At 46.4% G+C, this 24,443-nt stretch overlaps 1 protein-coding gene across 4 annotated transcripts in view; it reads left to right on the forward strand.

Annotated features, from left to right (window-relative positions):
• The first annotated feature begins 305 nt into the window (after positions 1–305).
• Positions 306–24,443, forward strand: part of BACE2 (beta-secretase 2) — a 116,733-nt gene continuing 92,595 nt past the window's right edge. For all 4 annotated transcript variants that reach the window (XM_064279474.1, XM_064279476.1, XM_064279475.1 and 1 more), the window contains exon 1: positions 306–632. In XM_064279474.1, the coding sequence (XP_064135544.1) occupies positions 321–632 (312 nt within the window). In that variant the 5' untranslated portion in view covers positions 306–320. The remainder of the gene's footprint in view (positions 633–24,443) is intronic.

A 24,443-nucleotide genomic window follows, 5' to 3' on the forward strand; every position in this document is an offset into this window, starting at 1 on the left:
GCCTTGACCTTGGCCGCGGGGGAGGAGCCAGGCTCCTGCGGGGCGGCCCGCGCCCGCCAGAGGGGGCAGCGGCAGAGAACTTGCTCAACTTGGCCGCGCGGGCTGGGGAGGGCTCGGCACCTCCTCCTCATCGCCTAGATCCTCCCCTTCTCGAGATCCTCCTCCTCCTTCTCCTCCTCCCAGCCTCGTCCCCCGCTCCACCGCCGCCCGCTGGCCCTGTGTGCGCCCAGCCTGCAGCCCCGCAACGCCCGGCAAGTCGCGGAGCCGCCGCCGCGGACGGGACGGGCCGGGCCGCGCACCCCCCGGGCCCCGGCGCTGGCATGGGCGCGCTGGCCCCGGCGCTGCTGCTGCCGCTGCTGGCCCAGTGGCTCCTGCGAGCGGCTCCGGCGCTGGCCCCGGCGCCCTTCACGTTGCCCCTGCGGGTGGCCGCGGCCGTGCCCCCCGGGGCTTCACCCACCCCCGGGGCCAGGGCCGCCTCCGCGCCCCCCGCCGCGCCCCGGGCAGACGGCCTGGCGCTCGCCCTGGAGCCCGCCGCGGGCGCGGCCAACTTCTTAGCCATGGTGGACAACCTGCAGGGGGACTCCGGCCGCGGCTACTACCTGGAGATGCTACTCGGGACACCTCCGCAGAAGGTAGGTCGCTGGGCGCTCGCCCGCGCGGCGGGTTCCAGATCCGCACCGCGCCGCCCCCGCCGTGTCCCGGCAGCAGCCGCGGGCTGTTTAGGGGCGCTTGGGGGCGCCCGGGGATGTGTTCGCGCGCCTTAGCTGCGCCCCCAAAAGCAACCAACTCCGGTCCCCCGGAGGAGAGAGAGGAGAATGCAAAGGGGATCCGGGGAACCGGGCGAGGGGAGTGAAGGGTGCTCGCTCTTGGGAACTTGGAGTGGTGCCAGCCCCTGCCTGGGGCGTAGCCAGGAGGCGCGTGCGAGTGTTGAAGAACTTGTGAGCTCCCCTCCCCCAAGCCCCTCCACGAGGCTGGACGCGGGAGGACACCGGTAACTTGCTCCTAACGCGATTTCCTCTTGTTAAGCGACACCTCCTTCCAGGGAGGAGGAGGTGCCCGGCCCTTGGGCGAGATGCTGCTATTACTGGGGAAAATCACCTTGTGTTGATACCCCCCCCACCATGCTGTCTCATTGCTAAAGAGGCTTGTGGCCAACATGAGGGATTTTTACTTGAGCTCAGCTGAAAGCTGCACTGTTCCGAAGTGGCTGGCTCCCGGGTCGCCACAGAGGGGAGCGACGTTGCCTCCGCGCCCCTTTGCTTTCTCGGAATTGGTTTGTCAGCTTCCTTTTAGTTCGCGCGGATGCCCAGCCTCTCTGCACCGAGCGCTGCGTCTACACACGTGTGCGGGGGAAGTATTAAATGCCATAAACCTGCTGGAAAAAAATACGGGCTGAGCTAGGCTGCAAGGGACCAAGTCCTAATGACAATCTGATACTGAATATTCACTCTGAGTAAATTCAGTCAACTTTCTTTTTTCTCTCGTTCAGATTTTCATGCATTGGGGCTTTTTGTAACAAGAAACTCCTGTCCTCAGGCACGGTGATCTTCAAACAAACAAAACCCCGGAGTTGTTCTTGCCCCCTCATCCTTTCAAGCTACCTAGTATGAGTGTGATTTGAAGTTTTTTTTTATCAATTGAATATATTGTGTGAAGATACTTTATTTTTAACCTTGTCATTTGGGTTTTTTTGGGGGGGGGAGGTTATAATTCAGCTATGATCCCGCCATAAATAGAACGTACTCATTACTTTTGTATAATTCTGAAGTTATTCAAGGCTTTTCTTAAGAGGAAAGGGATGCCATGCTAATTCTTAGAAAAAAAAAAAAAAGAAAAACTCTACCAAATAACTTCTACAGTGACTTAATTATTTTCCTTTAAAAAAATCGACTTCAAAAGGGTATTCTGCTCAAAACTTTGATTCTAGTTGCCCTTCATCAAAGTCATGGGAATACATGTGACCGAACTTGGCCGTCTTCAAGGATGGGGGGTGGCTGGAGGGTGTTGTGGGGGCGGAGGTGTGGGAATGACAGTCAGCTGAGGAGGCTTAACTTGACCAGAAGCTGGTCAAGTAACCAGGTCCTGTAACAACCACCACGTGAAAACATGTGCTATGGGCAGGGACCTTGTAACTCTTACATTTTGCAAGATAGTGAGCACGAACCTCTTTTGGCATCCACTGATAATCTTTTGGGACATTTGGGAAATGTGTGTCTTGATAAAGAGCCCCGGTGGTGCAGTGGTTACGCACTCAGCTGCTAACGAAAGGTGGGCAGTTGGAACCCACCAGCCAGTCCTTGTAAAGATGTGGCTGTTGACTTGGAAACCCTATGGGGTGGTTCTGTTCTGTCCTAGGGGGTCTGTATGAGTCAGAATCAATTTGACAGCAGTGTGTTTGGTGGGTTTTGGTGTCTTGACAAAATAAAAAACAAAAAAACGCTCAAGTTGATTTTCAAGTGGAAGTAAATTCTCTCTACTAAAGCCGATTTTGACTTTAGTTTGGGTGCTGTTATAAAAGGAGCCCTCTGCCCCTGCCTCCAGAGGAAAAGGGAAGGGGGAAAAAATCCTCAGAAAAGACTAAAAAATACTTCTTTGGGGCTCTCAAGAAAAGTATTAAACAAGCCAATGATCTTTATTTTAAAATGGTGAGATTTAATTAACAGGACTGTACTGAGCACCGTGCTTATGTCTTTACCTTGGCCAAGAAGTAGTTCTTTCAAGGTTATTTCTCAGCTCAACATGATGGTGTTTCCAGGGAGGCAGTTTTTACAATCCAGACTAGATTTTTGCATTCTGCATTCGATGGGGAGAGGGGCATTCTGTACCTCCCTCCCGGCTTGATTTAGCGATAAGCTGCTTTATAGCCAAATCCACCTGTGTCGTCTTTTCCAAATGCCTGATGTAAACTCCTGGGCGTTAGTGCCTCGTGCGTTAGGATGCATGGCTTGGCTGTCTCCCCTGCAAGATCTCTGACCACCAGCAGGACTTCTCAGCAGGCTGGAGAGGGCAGCAGCCATGTGACTTCGGAGCCTGGAGTGAGTGTTCCCGCTCTATTAGTGCCCAAGGATCAGGCATTTATTCTCTGCTGATGCTCCGAAGCCTCAAATAAAATTGTTTTGGTGGAAAAAAAAATGGAATTGTAAATTCAAGCAATAAATAACCAAGAAATTTTCAAGAAATAAATAAGAATAATTGATAGAAACCCTGGTGGTGCAACGGTTAAGCACTCCGCTACTAACCGAAAGTTCTGAGGTTCTAACCCACCAGCTGCTCAGTGGGAGGAAAAAACCTGGTGATCTGCTCCTGTCAGGATTACAGCTTAGATTATTCACAGTAGCAAAAAGATGGAGACAACCGGAGTGCCCATCAACAGACGAATGGATAAGCCAACTATGGTACATACACAATGGAATGCTACTCAATGATAAAGAACGATGATGAATCTGTGAAACATCTCACAACGTGGATGACCTGCAGGGCATTATGCTGAGTGAAATAAGTCAATCACCAAAGGACGAATACTGTTGAGACCACTATAAAAACTCATGAAAAGGTTTACACACAGAAAGAAACAATCCTTGATGGTTATAGGGGAGGGGAGGTATGGGGAGGAAAAAACACTACCTAGACAGTAGATAAGTAGTTAGCTTTGGTGAAGGGTAAGACAGTGTACAATACTGGGGAAGCCAGCACAGCTGGGCCAAGGCGAGGCTCATAGGTACATGCAGACTCCCTTAGGGACTAAGTTACTGGGCTGAGGGCTGGGAAGCATGGTCTCAGGGGAAATCCAGCTCAATTGACATAACATAGTTTATAAAGAAAATGTGCTACATCCTACTTTGGTGAGTAATGTCTGGGGTCTTAAAAGCTTGTGAGCAGCACAAGGGAAAGAATCCAAAGGACTAATAGACCACAAATAATGCAGCCTTAACCAGACTGAGTCCAGCACAACTAGTTGGTGCCCGGCTACTCCCACCGACTACTCTGACAGGGATCTCAGTAAAGGGTTCCGGACAGAGCTGGAGAAAAATGTAGAACGAAATTGAAACTCACATAAAAAGGCCAGACTTACAGGTCTAACAGAGACTGGAGAAACCCCAAAAGTAAGGCCCCTGGACACCCTTTTAACTTAGTACAGAAGTCACTTCTGAGGTTTACCCGTCAGCCAAAGATTAGACAGGCCCGTAAAACAAACAATAGCACGTATAGTTTAACCATGCATACGAGACTAAATGGGCATACCAGTCCATGGGCAAGGACGAGAAGGCAGGAGGGGGCAGGAAAGCTGGACGAATGGAAATAGGGAACCCAAGGTCAAGAAGAGGAGAGTGCTGACATGTCATGGGGTTGGCAACCAATGTCACAGAACAATATGTGTATTAATTGTTTAATGAGAAACTAATTTGCTCTGTAAACCTTCACCTAAAGCACAATAAAAAATAAGATAAAGGGCAGCTTAAAACAAAAAGATTACGGCTTAGGAAACCCTATGGGGCAGCTCTACTCTGTCCTGTAGGGTCGCTATGAGTTAGAATTGACTCAATGGCACACAACAACAATAGTCTATGAGGCGTTGGTGGTTTGGTGGTAGAATTCACGCCTTCCACACAGGAGACCTGGGTTCGATTTCCGGCCAGTGCACCTTTTGCGTGTTGCTGTGATGCTGTACAGGTTTTAATGGAGCTTCCACACTAAGATGGACTAGGAAGAAAGGCCTGGTGATCTGCTTCCAAAAAATCAGCCAGTGAATACCCTGTGGATCACAGTGGTCTGATTCCCAACCATCCTGCTGATGGCACAGGGCTGGGCGGTGTTGCATTCCGTTGTGCGTGGGGTCCCCGTGAGTTGGGGCCGACACCAAGGCAGCTGACAGTAGTCTGAGGGTTTCCCATGTGGCAAGCAGTGTGCTGTATATTCTATATGAGCGCGCTCCCGGAACCCCACAACCACCATCTGGTTCTTATCCCCATTTGGTGGATCGGGAAACTGAGGCTTGCAGTGTTTGAATGACTTCCTAAGGGCAACGGGGAAAGAAAGAGGGAAACCCAGAAATTGAACCCAAGCACTGGCCCCCAGAGCCCAAGGCCTGAATCACTAATTTCTTTTCTTTGGATTTGGGCCTCAAGCTCTCCTTTCTAGCCAGCGATCCCTGAACCTCACATGCCAGGGTGTTAGGGGCTTAATGTGTTACCACAACTGGACAGTCCCCCCACTCTCTACAGAAAAAAAACAAACCCATTGCTGTCGAGTTGATTCCAACTCATGGCAACCCCATGTGTTACATAGTAGGACTGTGCTCCGTAGGGTTTTCTTGGCTGTAATCTTTATGGAAGTAGATTGCCAGGCCTTTCTTCCACAGCACCACTGGGTGGGTTCGAACCCAACTTTAGGTTGATAGTCGAGCGCAAACCATTTGTGCTACCCAGGACCTCCACTTCCTGCAGTTCCGCCATCGGTCATTCTCCCTTTGTCCAGGGCAGTGCTTACACGCAACTTAACGAACAGTGGGGTCCAGGTACTCCACAGGAGAGAAACTGAGAGAGGAGACTCAGGAACCAAGGCCCCAGAGATCACGGCTCTCCTGTGGGAAAGCCAAGTGTTGCAAATGTGCTCGATCCCTGAATGCTTTCATCAAGGAGCGGGGACCCGTTATGCTACCTGGCAGCTCTGCGAGGAGTCCCAGGCGTCTGCCCAGCAGCCTGGGTGATATCCGCCGAATCCAGTGCCACGGGCAGGCAGGACCGTGTTGGCATGGAGATGAGCTCCGGGTTTTGTTCATGGAAACCATTGTGTGACTTCTTTCTGACGGTGGAGAACCAGCATCTGTTTGAACCATGCAATTTGGTCTTAATAATAATAATGGTGTTCTGAAGTGATTATAATTACAGCAATTTCCATTATTTAAAAAAAAAAAAAAGAACTTTTAGGCTAATGCAGTAAATCCATCTGAAGACTCTAGAAGGTCTACAGGTTATATATACCTGTAGCTGCTTCAAGAAGCCTTTTGGGGTTTCTGTTCAAAGAATTTCTGTCATCTTCACTACTAGGTAAGATGGACAGTCAAAGTGTTTTCATATTTAAACACTTGAATGTAAAGAGATGATAAATTATTTGGGGGATCATGTCATAGTGGTTAAAAGCCACGGCTGCTGACCAAAAGGTCGGCTGTTCGAATCCCCCAGGCACTTCTTGGAAACCCTTTGGGGCAGTTCTCCTCTGCCCTGTAGGGTTGCTCTGAGAAGGAGTTGACTTGACAGCAACGGGTTTGGTTTTTTTGTTTTTATTTTAATCACAACACATTTGCTTGATCATCAGCCTATTAGTACACCATTATTTGAAAGGCCGGGTTGAAAATACATATCAAACCTGTACAGTTTAGAAGTTTGGTATTTTTCAGAATAAGCCATCTAGTTGTGCCAAATAACAGACTGAGAAAGGAAAGGCGGTGACGGCAAGAAGTAATTTGGTGGAACAAATGGAGCTGGCAAACTATTAAGGACAATGAGAAAAGGAAAGAGTACTTGGGGTCAAAGAGCAAGGAAGTCAAAGCTGGTTTCCCACTAGCTCCTTTAGAGAAAGAATTCAACCTCAAAGGCCGTAGTACAGAGAGGAAACTACATAGGGGCTCAAAACAACATAGGGGACAGAGGCCTGAGAAAATAGTTAATAACCAGAATAACCCTTTGTTGTTGGCTGCCGTTGAGTAGGTCCCCAACTCATGGTGACCCCGTGTACAACAGAACAAAGTGCTGCCCAGATGGGTAGCACATCAGACCACTGTGATCCCTAGTTTTCACTGACTGGTTTTTGGAAGATCACCAGGCCTATCTTCCACCTTATTGGAAGCCCTGCTAAAACCTGTTTAGCATCACCCCACTGATAGATGGGTGGTGACTGCGCATGAGGTGCGTTGGAATTAAACCTGGGTCTCCTGCATGGAGGGTGAGAGTTCTACCACCGAGCTACCCTTTATTGCTTGCTTATTGGGTGTTGGACACCATGCTATGTGTGTTGCATAGGTCACCTCATTTAATCTTCACAATTATTTATGAACTGCGTGCAGTTATTGGATGCAGTTTTCAGATGGGGAGACTGAGACTTGGGGAGGCCAAGTAATTTGTGCAGGGCCACCCGGGTGAGTGGCAGAGCTGGGCATCGATCCATATCTAGCCACCCAGTTCCAAAGTCAGAGCTCTTCCCCGCTGTTCTGTGTGGTGCCGCCATTTTATTTACGGTGTTCTGGAGGGATTTTCCACTGCACGTCTGTCAGTTTGTCATGCTCTGAGGGTTTGCGTGTTGCTGTGATGCTGGCTGCTCTACTACCGGTATTTGAAATACCAGCGGGGTCACCATAACGGACAGATTCAGCAGAGCTTCCAGACTAAGACAGCAATTTTTGCTGTAATTTTTGTAGAGTTTCTATTAATTATAACAGTATCTAACAGTAACCTTTTTCGAAGAGCCATCTTCATGAATCTGTGAGGATTTGGGGTTGTGTAGTAGCGTCCTGATGGGGATCTGGACTCTGGTAGTGATATGCACGTGTGACCAGGGAGGGGACGAGTGATGAGTCTCCCCGCGCATCCCTTCCCACATCCCTTGGTGATTTTTTAAGTTCAATCTGAGTTTATCATTCTATGGATTTTTAAAAACTACCCCACCTTTTAACCGCCACCGATTTTCGTTTGGAGTTAAATTTTAATTTTCATTAAAGGCTGTAAACAAATGGTGGTTTGGGGGCCAAGGCAATGTGCGGAGGGGACTTGGTGGGAGAGCCAGGAGGAGAGGATTATGTCTCTACTTGATTTCCGGGTTGGTTTCCCCACTAGTGGGTAATTGCTAAAAAACGTTAAATGTCTCTTGTCACGTTGCACTAATTGTAGAATTGCAGAATTATTGTGTAAAATGGGGAAAATCTACCCAACTTTTGCAAGCTCAGAACAACAGTATGTAATCACCTATGGCTAGTGAATACCCACGTTGGCAACTACGCAGGATAGAAAAGCCTGGGCATTTCATGTTTTAAAGGCTTTATAAGGCATCTCTCGCCCCCTTTGGGATCGGGATATATTTGATCTGAAATAAACATCTTTATCCCACAAGACCTTCTTCCCTCCACGTCCAGCCTTTTCCTGGATTCTGTCTGATTTCCTTTGTTACAGGTAGGCTTGCTTAACCTCCTCTGGGGTATTAAGATAACAGCTGCTGTTGAGTCAGTTCCAACTCATGGCAACCCCAAGTGCGTCAGAGTAGAACTGTGTTCCATAGAGCTTTCAGTGGCTCACTTTTTGGAAGTAGATTGCCAGGCTTTTCTTCTGAGGTGCATCTGGTGGACTTGAACCTCCAACCTTTCAGTTAGCAGCTGAGCGTGTTAACTATTTACACTACTCAGGTACCCTGGGTTATGTTCCCTGTTTCCCCCTACAATGATTGCTGATCCTTCTCGCCAAAAACCAAAAAGTAAGGATAAGGTCAGCTATTACAACTAGTTGTGATAGTTAGGCTAGTGTTATTACTCGTATTACCACTGTGACTAGTAGTTGTTGTATTAGGCGCCACGGAGTTGGCTTGGACTCACAGTGACCCTGTGTACAACAGAACCAAACGTTGCCCAGTCCTGCGCCATCCTCGCAACCATTGCTGTGTTTGAGCCAATTGCTGGAGCCACTGTGTCAATGGACCTTACTGGGGGTTTCCCTCTTTTTTGCTGACCCTCTGCTTTACCAAGCATGATGTCCTTCTCCAGGGACTTGTCCTCCTGATAATGTGTCCAGAATAAGTAAGAAAAAGTCTCACCATCCTCGCTTCTAAGGAACATTCTGACTGTACTTCTTCCAAGACTGATTTGTTCATTCTTCTGGTAGTCCATGGTATATTCAATATTCTTTGCCAACACTACAATTCGAATGTGTCAGTTCTTCTTCAGTCTTCCTTTTTTATTATCCAGCTTTCCCATGCATAATATGCATGGGCAATTGAAAATACCATCGCTTGGATCAGGCACACCTTAGTCATCAAAGTGTTTTATTTTTTTAATGACTAGTAGTAACAGCAGAAACTCTGGTGGCATAGTGGTTAAGAGCTACAGCTGCTGACCAAAAGGTTTGGCCGTTCGAATCCACCAGGCGCTCCTTGGAAACCATATGGGGCAGTTCTGCTCTGTCCTGTAGGGTCACTGTGAGTCAGAATTGACTCGGCAGCAATGGGTTAGTAGTAACAGTTAGCTGTTCTACTCATTGTGGGGTTACATGGATGTCATTGGACCAGGGAAGAGGGGTTAAGAGGCTGCAGTTTTCCCCTTTCCCATGGTGTGTGTCAGCATGTCTTGGGGTTTATTTCTTACCTCAGACACTGAATATAGCAGGACAAGCCTTTGACCCCTGGATTCAGGGTGTGAGTGTGCTCAGGAGTGATGGCTGTGGACTGCTGCCCGCCCCACGCGGAGCACAGCAGGCACATGGTGCTGGGTGGAGCTGCGTGATGGTGAGCGAGGTACCTCTCCGTCCAGCTGAAATGTCTCCTATTCCCACTAACAATGGGCCCTCTCCTTGGACTTGGCCCCCTTGCTGTCTGTCACAGATGCCTTCTCCAGGTCACTCTGCTGTGTTTGCCCAGCTTGGACACTCCTGTTTTCTTTATCCCTCCTCCCTTCCAAGGAGATAAGGGATGACATGGGCTGGGTGGAGATACTGGGACTCATTGTGTGTTAGCAACAATAGATACTCCCTGGGAAACAGAGCACACCTGTGCGGCAGGTGCCTCCCCCCCCCACCTCCCCCCATCCCTCCCTGGCTCCGTGACTCCTCTGGCTGTGAAGACACACTTGCAGAATTGGAGTGCATATGTGGATCAGATATTCTGGGCTGGTTTTCCTGGTGGCGTGGGAGTTCATGTGTGCAGCCTGGTTGGACCAACAGCTGTAACTTGACTCTGCTTTCTCTTCTCCTGTTTGATTTTTTGCCTATTGCTACCCAGTAAAGAATGGTTGCTTTTTTGCTCTTGGAATTCTCCAAGACAGAAAAGGAATCTTGGAGAGCTGACATTCACCGCATTAAGGACACAGAGCTGGTCGGTTTGGTTTTGAGGTAATGCTTGCTTCCCAGCGCGGGTCTCCGGTTTTTATTATCCGGCACGTCAAAACCTGTACATGGAAATACACACTCTGAGATCTGCCTTTTTAGGAAGACAAAGAGGACTGTCTGATGAGGAAAACGGTGGTGCACTGGGCCAGCGCGGTCATTCCAGGGTGCTATAAAGGGCCGGGGAAGCGTTCTTTCCGTTTCACACTAGACTGAGAATGGCAGGGAGGGAGAATTTATACCTCCCCCTCTGAGGAGAGTCCTCAAGCTCCAACTGCAGATCACAAGCCCCTCCACAACACTGCTCTAGAAGTGTTTTTTTGGTGTGTGTGGTGAAATATACATAACACAACATACTTCTCAGCAGTTTCTACAGGTACAATTCAATGGCATTGATTCCATTCTTCAAGTTGTGCAACCATCCACACTATCCTTTTTGAAATCATTCCAGCACCATTAGCTTAAACTCACTGTCCCCTAAGCAGAACCCCCCCATTCCCGCTCCCCCTGAACCAAACCAAACCCATTGCCGTGGAGCCGATTCTAACTCATAGTGACCCTATAGGACAGAGTAGAACTACCCCATAGGGTTTCCAAGGAATGGCTGATGGATTCAAGCTGCCAACCTTTTGGTCAGCAGCCGTAGCTCTTAACCACTATGCCAAAAACCCGAACCAAACCCATTGTCGTTGAGCCGATTCCGACTCACGGGGACCCCATAGGACAGAGTAGAACTGCCCCATAGGGTTTCCGAGGAGCGCCTGGTGGATTTGAACTGGCGGCCTTTTTGGTTAGCAGCCGTAGCTCTTAACCACTACACCACCAGGGTTTCCAACCACTACGCCAAGTAGATATAATTCCATTCAGGAATATGGGGTTCTTTGTTATGTTAATAAGGCCTTATTAGTGTCCAATCGCTTTTAAGTCATAAAAAGAGCAAGTTAGGTACAGAATAAGGAACTACAGATGAGGGGAGAGGGATGTCATACCACGTGAAGGATCCCCAAGGGATGGGGAACAGAAACTGAAAAGAGACGAGGACTTTCCTCCAGAGCCAACAGAGGGAGAGAGCCTTCCCGGAGAGCTGGTGCCCTGAATTCAGACTTCTAGCCTCCTAGACTGAGAGAATAAATTACTTTTCGTTAAAACCACCTGCTTGTGGTATTTCTGTCAGAGCACCACCAAGAGCGAAGATAGTGCAGGTGCTTCTACTTGCTCTGTAAGGGGCAGTGGATATTAGAAGTTGTTCCAGAACAAATTTCTGTTTTGACCTTTAGCAGGGCAGTGGTTATTTTTGCTAAGGCAAGAAAGAGATGTGATGATGCAGGGATACGTTTTACTCTCTGGAATAATCCTGCCTGGGGAAACCGTAGATGAGCCCCCAGTGTGGACAGCTCCCCCTTAAATTCTGTGTTCCCCCGCTGGAGAATATCTGTCTGTATCACCAGCGCCATGTCCCTTGGATGTCTGGAGACCATTTAAGCGGGACACCAACAAGAACTGGAAAATTGGCAGGGTAGGGAAGTGGAAGAGGGGCGGCTTTGTCATCCAGTCTTGGCCATAACAAAAAAGACCACAAGTGGGTGACTGTAAACATCAGGGACTGATTGTCTCACAGTTCTGGAATCTAGAAGTCTGAATTCAGGGCATCAGCAGGGCTGGGCTGTCTCTCTGTGGTCTCTAGGGAGGAGTCCTTCCTTGTTGGTTGCCCTGGGCATTTTTGGCATTTTTTGACTTGTTAGTGGGTCCTTATGTGGCATTTCCCCCTGCGTATATGTCTCTCTGTGTCTCTTCTCCCCTTTATAAGACACCACTCCAGAGGGATTGGGTTTAGGACCCACCCTACTCCAGTATGACCTCATGAACATAACAAAAGAAAACCCCTATTTCTAAACAGGGTCATATTTATAAAGTATGTTGTTGTTGTTAGGTGCCATCGAGTCAGTTCCGACTCAGCGACCCCATGTACAACAGAATGAAACACCACCCAGTCTTGCACCATCCTCTCAATCCTTGTTATGGTTGAGCCCACTGTTGTAGCCACCATGTCAGTCCATCTCGTTGAGGGTCATCGTCTTTTTTGCTGACTCTCTACCAAGCGTGATATGCTTCTCCAGGGACTGGCCCCTCCTGACAACATGTCCAAAGTTTGTGAGACAAAGTCTCATCATCCTTACTTCTAAGGAGCATTCTGGCTATACTTCTCCAAGACAGACTTGTTTGTTCCTCTGGCAGCCCAAGGTATATTTGATATTCTTCACCAACACAATAATTCAAATATGTCAGTTCTTCTTCAGTCTTCCTTACTCACTGTCTAGCTTTCACATGCATATGAGGCAATTGAAAATAAAGTATAGGAGTTAGAATTTCAACAGATATTTGGGGGGGACACAACTCAATCCATAACACCTGCCAAAACAGGTGGTCTACAAGCCTGTGTTCTAAAATACGGTAGGCCTTTCCTCAGAGTCTCCTTAGTCTTCATTTCATCAGGGTCTGGTGAGCCTGCGTTCCAGTGTCACAGCCCACAGCAGATTAGAAGCAAACGAGAAGAGGGCTGGGGTGTCCTTTACCAGTTACAAGCTGTGGGATGGTGGGCAGGCGCCTACCTTCTCTGCACCTCTGCCATCTCTCCACAAAAGGGTAAAGGTGCAACAACACTGGTTCCATGGTCCTCGTGAGAATTAAATGAGGTAAAACGTATTGTGACCTTAGTGCAGTGCGAGCCACATGGTGAGGGCTCAGTAAATCCTTTGCTTAGGAAATAAGCCAATTCCAGACTGCTAGTAAACACATGAGAAAACAAATAATACAAAATAAAATGAAGTAAACAAAACCTACAAGAACTAAACACCTGGCAACCCAGGGCTGTGTCTTCAAGGAACTTGAACCCTGTCCTCTCTCACTCCGAAGCCAGGGCACTGCCCCTCACCTTCTCTAGGGGTGGTGGGGATAGAGCTTTAACCCTGGGGGTGACGCATGGCCTAACTCAGCCATTCTCAACTGTCTTAGGCTGGGTTCTCGAGAGAACCAAAACCAGTGAAGTGTATAAATATACACGGAGAGAGATTTACGTCAAGGAAATGGCTCAGGCAGTTGTAGAGGCTGGAATGTCCCAAGTCCGTGGGTCAGGTTAAAGGCGTCTCCTGATTCATGCAGCTGCAGGGGCTGGCGAACCCAAGATCAGCAGGTCAGAGAGCAGGACTCTTGCTCACAGGCTGTGGAGACCAGTGAATCCCAGGATTGGTAGGCAAGACAGCAGGTAAGCTGCTAGCTCAAGTCCCAGAACTGGAGGCCAGACGAACAGGAGCCAGCTCAGGATTCAGAGCATGCCGATAGCCTGTGAGCCTTGCAAGAAAGCCCACGTATATATCAGATGCAGGCCACAGCCCCAAGGAAACTCCCTTTCAACTGATTGGCTGCTCTAAGCAGATCCCATCATGGAGGTGATCACATGACATCACATCTCATCATGGAAGTGATCACACCAGCATCATACTTAGACTCTTGTCTCTTTGTTTCACTAATGCCCTCTGTAGGGTAGGGTCCCCCAGAAGCAGACCCTGAGAGGAGGATGTGAGTGTGGGTGGTTTATTTGAGAGGTGATTTGTCCTGAAGGCAACTCCCAGGCTGTGCTTACTCGTCCACACTGTGGTCCTGCAGCTGGCCGGAAAAAGCCCTCAGGCTTGCCTTTGGAAGCTTTCCGGCCTGGTGCACAGCAACGGCAGGGCCAGGACAGAACTTGCTGCAGCCACTGGATCCCTTGTGCCTGGAACCATGCCTGACACAGCTAACACATTCACTAGATATTTGAAGGATGAAAGAACAAATAACTCTTTACCACTGAATATATTTGAGAACATCATTTTGTCCCAGGAATCACAAAACAGGGTTTCCAGACTCTTCTTTGAAATCCCAGCTTCCTCGCGTGATCTAGAATCCAGCTCATGAAAGCATCTGTGAGTCAGTCTGGAGTGTGCCTCTTGCTGCTGTGTTGTGCTTTGAACTTCTCCCAGAAGCTGAGGATATGATATGTAAGTACTGAGCGAGAGGAAATGGTTGGGGGTTAGGGGGTAAAGGGAGATCATGTTTGAGGTTAAAAACAACCACAAAGCCTCCTTTGAAAATGGAATGTTCTGAACATAAGAACTTTTGAAACCTTTGGAGTGGCTGGTGTCTTGACTTATTGAATAGTATTGCCACAAAGGCTACAGAACAAATAGAAAGTTCCTGATCCAGCCACACTTCCGTGTAGTCAGTACCTAAGTTTACCACAGGATAACTCTCATAGCTTGTGTAGACATAAGAATTTATTATGTAATTCTTGATTGTGTTATATGTAACGTCGATTCTTAAGTACATAAGATATCTCTATTGTCCTTTGATGAAGAAATACGTGTGCATTTTGGCACTAACCCTCTAGCATACAAGGGAGATTTCTATGATATCACCTGCTTGCTTCCGTCACCCAAATGAAGCATACAATGCCGATCTGACTGGTCAGGCTGGGTCGTGTTTGTAGAGGGTGGGGTCACTGCGTGCTCAAGGACACTCCCTGTCTTCCCTGTGCCTCTGAGCTGGTGCTTGCTTGTAGTCTGTTTGTCTCTGTTTCTATGGATACACACCTTGTCCTGGATTTCTGAACCATAAAGCTGGCCTGAAAATTGAACAATCCTAAAATTTGTGTTCAGGCACACAGAGAGGCAGGGACTCACTAAACCTCAAATTTAAGTCATAAGATCCAATTCAGCTTCCACAGGGTTCTCCATGGGGGCTACTGGGGCTTAGCACAGCCAGTGATACAGTGGTACACTGTTTGCTGTTCACTGTTGTTCCCTATGGCTGCGCTCACCTCAGCATCCCTGCCCAGTGGAGGAGTGATGGGGGCCGCAGGAGCTGGGCAGTCCTGTGCTAACAGCATCCCCTGGTGACCCTCAGAGTTTTGAAGCTATCTCTGTATTATCTTTTAGCTTCCGTTGATGCTGTTGACAAGCCTAATGCAATTGTGATTCCTTATTCTTTGTATATGAACTGTATATTTTCTCTCTGGAAATCAGGCTATCTTGGAATATTTTACCATTTTAGGATGATATGCCATGGTATGAGTCCTTTAAATTTATTTTGTTGGGTACTGGTGAGTTTTTTCACTCTGAAAATGCATGACCTTCAGCTCTGAGAAATTTTCTGGTGAATTTTTATTTTCTCTTTTTTTGACATCCTATTTTTTTATTATCCAGATGTTGGGCTTTCTAGTTTGGTTCTCTCCTATTTTCCATCTCTTTGACTTTTACTTGTACTCTCTGTATTCATTTCTGCCATCCTAATTTTAATTTCCAAAGGCACTTTCTTTTTCTCAGAGCATTCCTTTTCTTGTTGTACCTTATCCTTGTTTCAGAGGTGCGTATTTTCTTCTATTTCTCCGAGAAAATTGTGATTTTTTAAAAGTTTTCTTTCTGCTTCTTGCTTTTTCTTTGTCTCCTCTGAGTTTCGTTTTTCAGTGTACTCGTGGTCTCTGCCCTCATGCTAAAGGCTTTCCTCGAATATCTGGTGATTATTGGCCATCCCTTCATTCCTAAAAGAGGAGCATTAAAAGGGTGATTGTAAGTTCAGGGCTGTGCATCAGCAGAGTACAGAGTAAATTTTCATTATTTATATCAGTGTTTATAGGGTCGCTGTGAGTAAGCATCGACTCGATGGCAGTGGGCTTGGCGTTTTGTGGTTTAGTTACAGAAGACACGCAACCTGTGGCAGATGTTATAAATTGGGTGACAGAACTGGAGCACCTTCCCAACGCCCTTCTCTCTGGCCACTCTTCACTCTAGCTTCCTTTGTGGCTGAGAGTGGCTAAGTGACAAGTTATGCACAATGAAACCTAAAAGGAAGCCTCCCATGGGATTTCAGGGAAAGCTTATGCTTTCCAGATAAAAGTGACAGGCACGGCTGGGATTGCATTTCCCCCATCCTTCCTGCCCTTAATGAAAACACAAAGCCTGCAACAGGGACAGCCAACTTGTGACCTTAAGAGTTCAGGGGAATAGCAGAGATGTTGACACGGATGTCTTTGAAACATTGATCTAATACCAACTCTCTGTAGAGGCTTTTGTATATGGAAGAAAAATAAGTCCTTACTTGTTTAAGTGACTCTAAGTCTAGTTTTCTCTTACTTGTAGCCAAAAGCATTCTGAATGATGCAACGCTGTAACTTTTGGAGAGAAAAAATAGCATGAAGCAATAGATCATTCTTTTCATTTCACTAAGATTTCCAAAGAATAGTAGGACAGTCTAAAAGTCTATTTATTGTTATCTTTCTCAATGCTATTGGCCAGGTGCTTCATTCCAGTATATAAGATATGGACCTTGTTAAAGGGATCTAGACTTTGGTCATCACGAAATGGACCCCACTAAAGAGGACCACCTGGAGGAGGGATGTGACCTCACAAGTGGGAGTTTGTATGGCCTAGACCAGGAGTCAGCAGACTGTGCCGATTGGCCAAACCTGGCCCACTGCCTGTTTTTGTAAATGAAGACTTCGGAGAACGTAAAAAAAAAAAAAAACCATAGCCATGCTCATTTGTGTACACATTGTCTATGGCTGCTTCCACACTGTAACGGTAGCGTTGAGTTGTTGTGACAGAAACCATATGGCCCACAAAGCCTGAAATAGTTAACTGTCTGACCCCCTCATAGAAAAGTTGGCTGGCCTCTTGGCTAGACTGTCAGACAGTAAGGAATAAGGTGTAAGTAGTAAGTGACCAGAGCCCTAGTGACACAGTGGTTAAGAGCTTGGCTGCTAACCAAAAGGTCAGCAGTTCAAATCCACCAGCTGCACCTTGGAAACCCTATGGGGCCGTTCTATTCTGTCCTATAGGGTTGCTATAAGTCGGAACCGACTCAATGGTACCTAACAACAACAGTAAGCGGCCAGCTTGCTAGCAGAGGCTTTGCCCCATCAGGAAGTTGCAAGTGGGAGACACCTAGTGGTGGGGAAGGAGGAGGCAGGCACAATGGCTCTGAAGACCCTTTGATTACCCCACAAGAGAAAAGCTGAGCATGTGGACATCAGCCACATCCAGAATTACCAACTATGCCAGCCAGATAACGTTGCTACCTCTCGCCCCTCCATTCTTTCCATTTCAACCCTGGAGAAACCATCATCGTGAGCCAAGTGGGGAAATAAAGAATCCAACCTGGCCACCCCACCCACTGCAGGTCTCTGAGCCTAAATCTATTAAATTGGATGCCAGAGAGAATTTTCGATAGGATTGGACTTACAATACCTAAAAAGAAATTTATTATCAGAAAGCTGTGGGAAAAAGAGAGGCTGTGCCCAAGATCTAATCCAGGGCTGGGGAAGAACAATTCACAGAGCTTGTTTGAAGGCAGTTGTGTGAAAAGAGAACGTTCTGTTAAAACATTATCTCACCATACAAATGCTATGGAGGGGAGCTTAGAAGCATCTAGAAAAATTACACATATTTTTACTCTTTGACTCAGAGATCCACTTCGAGGAGTTTGTACGAAAGTTAAATTGGGAGAAATACGAAAAGGTATATTGACAAGGCTGCTCACTGTGGTGCTACTTGTAACAGCAAATGATCAGAAGGATCTCAAATGGCCATCAAAGGGGAGTTAGTTGGATATGGTACATCTACATCTATGTTGGCAAAGAATACTGAATATCCCATGGACTGCCAGAAGAACAAAGCAGTTTGTCTTGGAAGAAGTACAGCCAGAATGGTCCGTAGAATTGAGGATGGTAAGACTTCGTCTCATTTATTTTGGACATGTTATCAGGAGGGACCAGTGCCTGGGGAAGGATATCATGTTCAGTAAAGCAGAGGGTCAGCAAAAAGATTGAAGACCCCCAACAAAATGGACTGACACAGTGGCTGCAACAGTGGGCTCAAACATACCTACTGTTGGGAGCATGGCACAGGACCAGGCAATGTTTTGTTCTGTCGTACATGGGTTTGCTATGAGTTGACTCGACGGCACCCAACAACAACATATCTCCACCGTAGAGTACCATGCAGCTATAAATGAATGAGGAATATCTTTAAATACGGCAAGTAAAAAGTCAAGCTGGAGAAAAGAGAGTATAACATGTTACTGTCCATCTAAGAAAGGGGGATATAACACATGTGTTTCTTTTGAGAGATTGCCCAGGACAGAGATCTCCAAATTGGTGTATGAGTCTCCTAGAGCCCGTGTAACAGATTACTACAAACTGGGTGGCTTAAAACAACAGAAGTGTATTCTCTCACAGTTCTGGGGACTGGAAGTCTGAAATCAAGGTCTCAGCAGGGCCACGGTCCCTCTCAAGGTTCTAGGTAAGAGTCCTTCCTCGTCTCTTCCTGAATTCTGGTGGCTGCCAGCAGTCCTTGGTGTCCTTGGCTTGTGGTGGCATCATTCCAATTTCTGATTCCATCTTCACATGGCCTTCTTTCCTGTGTTTCCTCTATGTCTTTAAATTACCGTCCTTTTAAGACACCACCTAATCCTGTATATTGTTGTTGTTAGGTGCCATTGAATCAGTTCTGGCAATCCTACGTACAACTGAATGAAACACGGCCAGGTCTGGTGCCATCTTTATAATTTTTGCTGTGTTTCAACCCATTGTTGCAGCCACTGTGTCAATCCATCTCATCAGCAAAGGCCCCGTTTCCAAATAAGGTCACAATCTGAGATTCCAGATGGACGTGAATTTGAGAGGGACACTATTCAACTCATTAAAGTTGGGGTGTACCCATCTGCTGGTATACAAGATGGTCCATTGGGGTGTGAAAAAAAATATTAGGACTTGGGCTTTTTTTTTTTTTTTAACCCAAGATAATAAAAATAAAGCTTTACTAAGTTGTGGTATACAGATGGACGGGGTAGCCTGGTTTGGTCCGTTGGCTAGGTGGCCTGGTCCCTGATGACAGGGCCACATCGAGGGGGCCTTAACCTATGCTCTGTGAATACACCAGCCACTCCTATGAGTGTTCTGTGCCTACAGCCTGTTGCAGCCTTTTTCGTGCTTCAAAACATCATTGATCTGGTTTGTTTTAAAAAACAAGATCTCTAAAGATGCTCTTATTTCCCAGGAAGTCAAAGTTTCAGGTTTGCTGGCTTTTTATTGTGATGGCAAGTGGCGTACTGCTTAGCAGATATTAAACACACACACACACACACACACACACACACACTCAATTAAAACATGTCCCCTCAAGGTGATTAAAATTTTGTTTTGTTTTATTGTAAGAAATATGTATAATATAAAATTTGCCATTGTGACCATTTTTTCATGTAAATTTTTTAAAATTGTGCTTTAAGTGAAAGTTTACAGATCAGTCTGTCATACAAAAATTTATATACACTTTGCTATATACTCCTAGTTGCTCTCCCCCTAATGAGACAGCACACTCCTTCTCTCTACCCTGTATTCCCCGCGATCGTTCAACCAACTCCTGTCCCCCTCTACCTTTTCATCTCACCTCCAGACAGGAGCTGCCCACATAGTCTCATGTGTCTACTTGAGCCAAGAAGCTCACTCCTCACCAGAATCATTTTCTGTCTTACAATCCAGTTCAATCCGTGTCTGAAGAGTTAGCTTTGGGAATGGTTCCAGTCTTGGGCTGACAGAAAGCCTGGGGCCCATGACCTCCAGGGTCTCTCTAGTCTCAGTCAGACCATTAAGTCTGGTCTTTTTATGAGAATTTGAGATCTGCATCCCACTGCTCTCCTGATCCATCAGGGATTCTCTGCTGTGTTCCCTGCCAGCGTTGTGACCATTTTTAAGTGTATGATTCAGTGGTGTTCATTGCATTGACAATGTTGTGGGACTGTCACCACTCTTTCCAAAATTTTTCATCACCCCAAACAGAAACCCTGGACCCCGTAAGTAATAACTACCCTTCTCCCCTCCCCCAGGGCCTGGTAATCACTAGTCCACTTTCTATGTCTCTGCACTTGCCTGTTCTAGATAGTTCTTATAAGTGGGACCATACAATATTTGTCCTTTTGTGTCTGACTAATTTCATTCAGGATAATGCCTTCAAGGTTCATCCATACTGTGGCATGTATCATCAGAGCTTCATTTCTCTTCATCGCTGAGTAATATTCCATTGTATAGATAGACCACATTTTGTTTATCCATTCATCTGTTGATGGACGCTTGGGTTGTTTCCACCTTCAAGGTGACGTTTTAACATCAAGTGAGGAACCACTTTGTAAAAGAAACTCCTGCTATTGAGAGAGTCCTTTGAAGATGATACCTGTAAATACTTTCATTATTATTTGATTTTTATTTTTAAGAATGATGTAGCTCTGCTCCCTGTAAAAACTTGTACACCTTTAAGCCTGGAAACAGAATTTTCTGTTTAAAAATCTTCTAAAGAATTTCAGTTCTTGAAGAAAAAAATAAACTAGAGATAAATGATACTTTCTGGCTTGTTTGCTAAAGCCGCCAATTGAAATCAGGAAAGATGGGAATGTATTATTTATTATCCTCATTTTACAGATGGGAAACTGAGGCACAGAATGGTCACACTGCTAAGGTAATACAACTCATAAGGGACAGTGCCAGGATTTGAACCCAGGTGGGCCTGCCCTAGTGTGTGTGCTCTTAGCCTCTGTGGCACGCTGCCTCTTGTGTGTTCCATAAGTTTCATAATGTGCATGTGAATAGCCTATAAAAAAAAACTTTTTATATAGACAAATGTTGAGTACTCAAAAATATTTTTCTTGGGGGTGCAGTTTATCAGAAAATTTTTAAAGTCACTGGTCTTTCACAGTTCTGGAACCTTGTAAGAAATTAGGGCTTCATCTGATTAAAGAGAAACTATCCCTCAATTTTTTTTTTTTTTTATATCCCTCAATGAGCTGAGTCTACGTGGGCCAGTTCCTGGACTGTCACAGCACTCAGTAAATATTTATCCATTTGTTCATTCACCTGTCTCTTCCTGACATGTGGCCTTCCGGAGAATTCACCTCTTGCTTCTTTAATAAGCTCTTCTACCAATTTTTTTTTTTTTTCTACCAAAGCAGTCCCAGAACAGAATTTTACAATGTAAAGCTTTACCTAAACCGTAAGTATCAACTTCAGCAGTGCCTACGTATGGCGTAGTTTGCCCCTCTTTCCAGTTAGCCCACTGAATGGAATATTAACACCCCTCTCCCACCTTTTTTTTTTTTTTAATATACATGCAGTTTACAATTGGCTGCTAATCTAAAGGTTGGCAATTCAGACCCACTCAGCAGCTCACGGAAGAAGGACCTAGGAATCTGCTCCCATAAAGATTGCAGGAGCCAGGAAAACCCTATGGAGCAGTTCCACTCTGTGACACATGGTGTCATCATGAATTAGGTGCTGACTTAACAGCAGCTAACAACAACATCACAGAAATCATTGTCCTTGGGTGGTGCAAACAGTTAAGCACTCAACTGCTAACCGGAAGGTTGGTGATTTGAATCGACCCAGAGGCACCTTGGAAGAAAGGCCTGGCAGTCTCTGCTTCTGAAGGCACAGTTCTACTCTGGCACGTACGGAGTCGCCGTGAGTCATAATCTACTCTGTGGCAGCTAGTTTTTTTGTTTGTTTTTGGTATCGCAGAAATCATGGCGTCTGCTCAAGCCTTTTTCTACCTGTGGTGTTGTTCAGCTTGCTGTGTTCACTGCAGTCTCCTCTCACTCTGGATCTGAACGTTTGGTGGATACGTGCTCACTGCCCTACACCTGGTTCTCGGGTGGGGACCATGTTGTCAGCAGGGTCTCAGGGCCTTGTAGCTGCATTGGGCCCACCCAGCCCTCCTTCCCGTCCCCGTTCCTGATCAGTTTCTGACATGCATGTCTGTTCCAGCTCTGGCCTCTATCTGCATCTCACCCCACCTCGCTCAGCTTTCTCCTGCAAGGACATCCTGCGTCCCCTGCTGTTATGGACTGAATTGTGTCCCCCAAAAGATATGTTGAAGTCCTAACCCCTGTACCTGTGACCATGACCTTGTTTGGAAATACGGTCTTTGAGATATTATCAATTAACATGAGGTCATCCTGGAGTGCAGTGGGTTCTAATCCAATGCATGGTGTCCTAAAAAAGAGAAGACACACAGAGGGCTGACGGCCATGTAAAGACAGAGCAGAGATTGGAGTGACGTGTCTTCGGGTCAAGGAACACCAAGGATTGCCGGCCATCACCAGAAGCTAGGGGAGAGGCAAGGAACAGATTCTTCTTCAGGGCCTCTGAAGGAATTAACACAGCCAACACCCTGATTCAGACTCCTGGCCTTCAGAATTGAGGGAGAATAAATTTCTGTACTTACAAGCCACCCAGTGTGGGGTCCTATGTTACAGCAGCCCTAGAAAATTAAGACACCCGCCCTTCCTGTTCCATCACCGTCACTTCCAGACCATTTTATCTGACAGGGATGAGGAAAGGGAGGAAGGCCTTTGGAGGTAGAATTGTCCCTGTGCCTTCTGGACCATAAAAATATTTATCTTATTAAGTCTTTTTTTTTTTTTCTTTCTGTAAATGAATGCTGATAGAAACATACTGAGCATCCGCCGAGTGCCAGAAACCACTCAGGCCTTCTCACAATAAAGGCAGCTTTAAAAGAAACACGTTGATTAATAGAGTTAAGATGATTTGTTTTTCACGAATCAAGACCCAGCCACTTGGGGCGAAACTGTGACATGCAGGTGAATCAGAAAATTACAGCTTCTTTTTTTTTTTATAGCCAGTTACCCGGTGCTGAGGCCATCTCTGCTGCCTGCCCTTCAGAGCACTTGAAACAAAAAGGATTGGAATGTTTTGGACAAAACCTAGCCCTTAAAAGTCTGACGCTTTCAGCTGTGACTCTCACAGTCTCCGCTCTGTCTTGGCAGCTCATTGATCTCCAAATCTGGCAGCCTCCTCAGGGGAGAGAAGATTTAAGATGGAGCAGCCAGCTCCAATCTCCGTTTTACCCAGGAACCTGGAGGTGTCACGGTCACACAAGTTAGGCGCGTATTAACCATACATGGGTAGGCTGCGGGACTCTTGCACCTATAAATCAGAGTTTAGGAAATTGTGTGGTGAAGTGTTTGTTCAGAGTTGGCACTTATATGCTCTTGCCTGAAGAAAACCTATTTTGGCCGTGGAGGAGATAAAGTTTGAGTTAATTTGGACAGTTTCAAACAGTCATCAATTGTTTACAGATTGGCAAAACCAGCATTTCTTAGGATCATTGTCAATGATTAAAACTAAAACTTGGCTGTTTTAAAATTCAGGCAGATGTTAACAGTTGATGGTCATGTCTTGGACTTGTCAGGGTGCTAAAAAACTCATAGTAACCATATGGGACAGAGTGGAACTGCCTCCATAGGGTTTCCAAGACTGTAATCTTTATGGAAACAGGCGGTTACATCTTTCTCCTGAGGAGTGGCTGGTGGGTGCACCTTTTGGTTAGCAGCCAAGCACTTAACGACTGCACCACCAGGGCTCCTTAAAAAGTCTACCGTTTTTCCTTTTGGCTTTTGTATAATTTTCAGAAACTGTGAAGTCATGTAATAGTTATTACCATGCATTGTTTTTCAGAGGTCTTAGCGTCAGAGGATCAAGCTTGACCATAACCCAATGTTTGTTGTATATATCATGGTGTGGGTAATATTTCATTAACATGTACAGAAATTGATAGATGTTTGATTAGTGAATTGGTGGACAGTGATGGGAAGGCCAGATATAGACTTTAAATGGAACCCCGAAGCTGCAGAGATCCCTCAGTGGTGCAGACAGTTTGCCCTTGGCTATTAACCTAAAGGTTGGCAATTCCAACCCACCCAACAGCACTGCAGAAGAAAGACCTGGCAATCTGCTGTCATAAAGATTACAACCAAGAAAACCCTATGGAGGAATTCTACTCTGTAACACGTGGGGGTCACCATGAGTTGGAGTCAACTTGACAGCAGCGGGTTTTGGGCTTTTTGATTCTGAGCCCGGAGAACATCCTGAGAAGCTCCCAGCATGGGGAAGGCTCAGAAAATCACGTCACATAGCCAGCAGTTCACAGTATCTAGGAGAATTACTCTCCAGGTGAGGCACACCATGGGCTCTAGGGTAAGGAACTCTACCTGGCCTTAAATATTTGACCAACCGACAGGTGGTAAGGGAAATCGTTGCAATGGACAGGCATAGGTCTGCAGAATCAAAGCCAGCGTGTGCACTATTTAATAAACTGGAAGCTCTACAACAGGCACTAAGTTCTTGTTCGTCATTTCATCCCCAGGTAGTGGTGTAGCACCTGGCACTGTGTAACCAGTTGTCACGGAGTTGACCTTGACTCTCGGCGGCTTTATGTGTGTCAGAGTAGAATTATGCTCTGTAGGGTTTCCAATGGCTGATTTATTGAA

This window comes from Loxodonta africana, chromosome 2 (genome assembly GCF_030014295.1).
Source record: "Loxodonta africana isolate mLoxAfr1 chromosome 2, mLoxAfr1.hap2, whole genome shotgun sequence".
In the NCBI taxonomy this organism is placed as follows: Eukaryota; Metazoa; Chordata; class Mammalia; order Proboscidea; family Elephantidae; genus Loxodonta; species Loxodonta africana.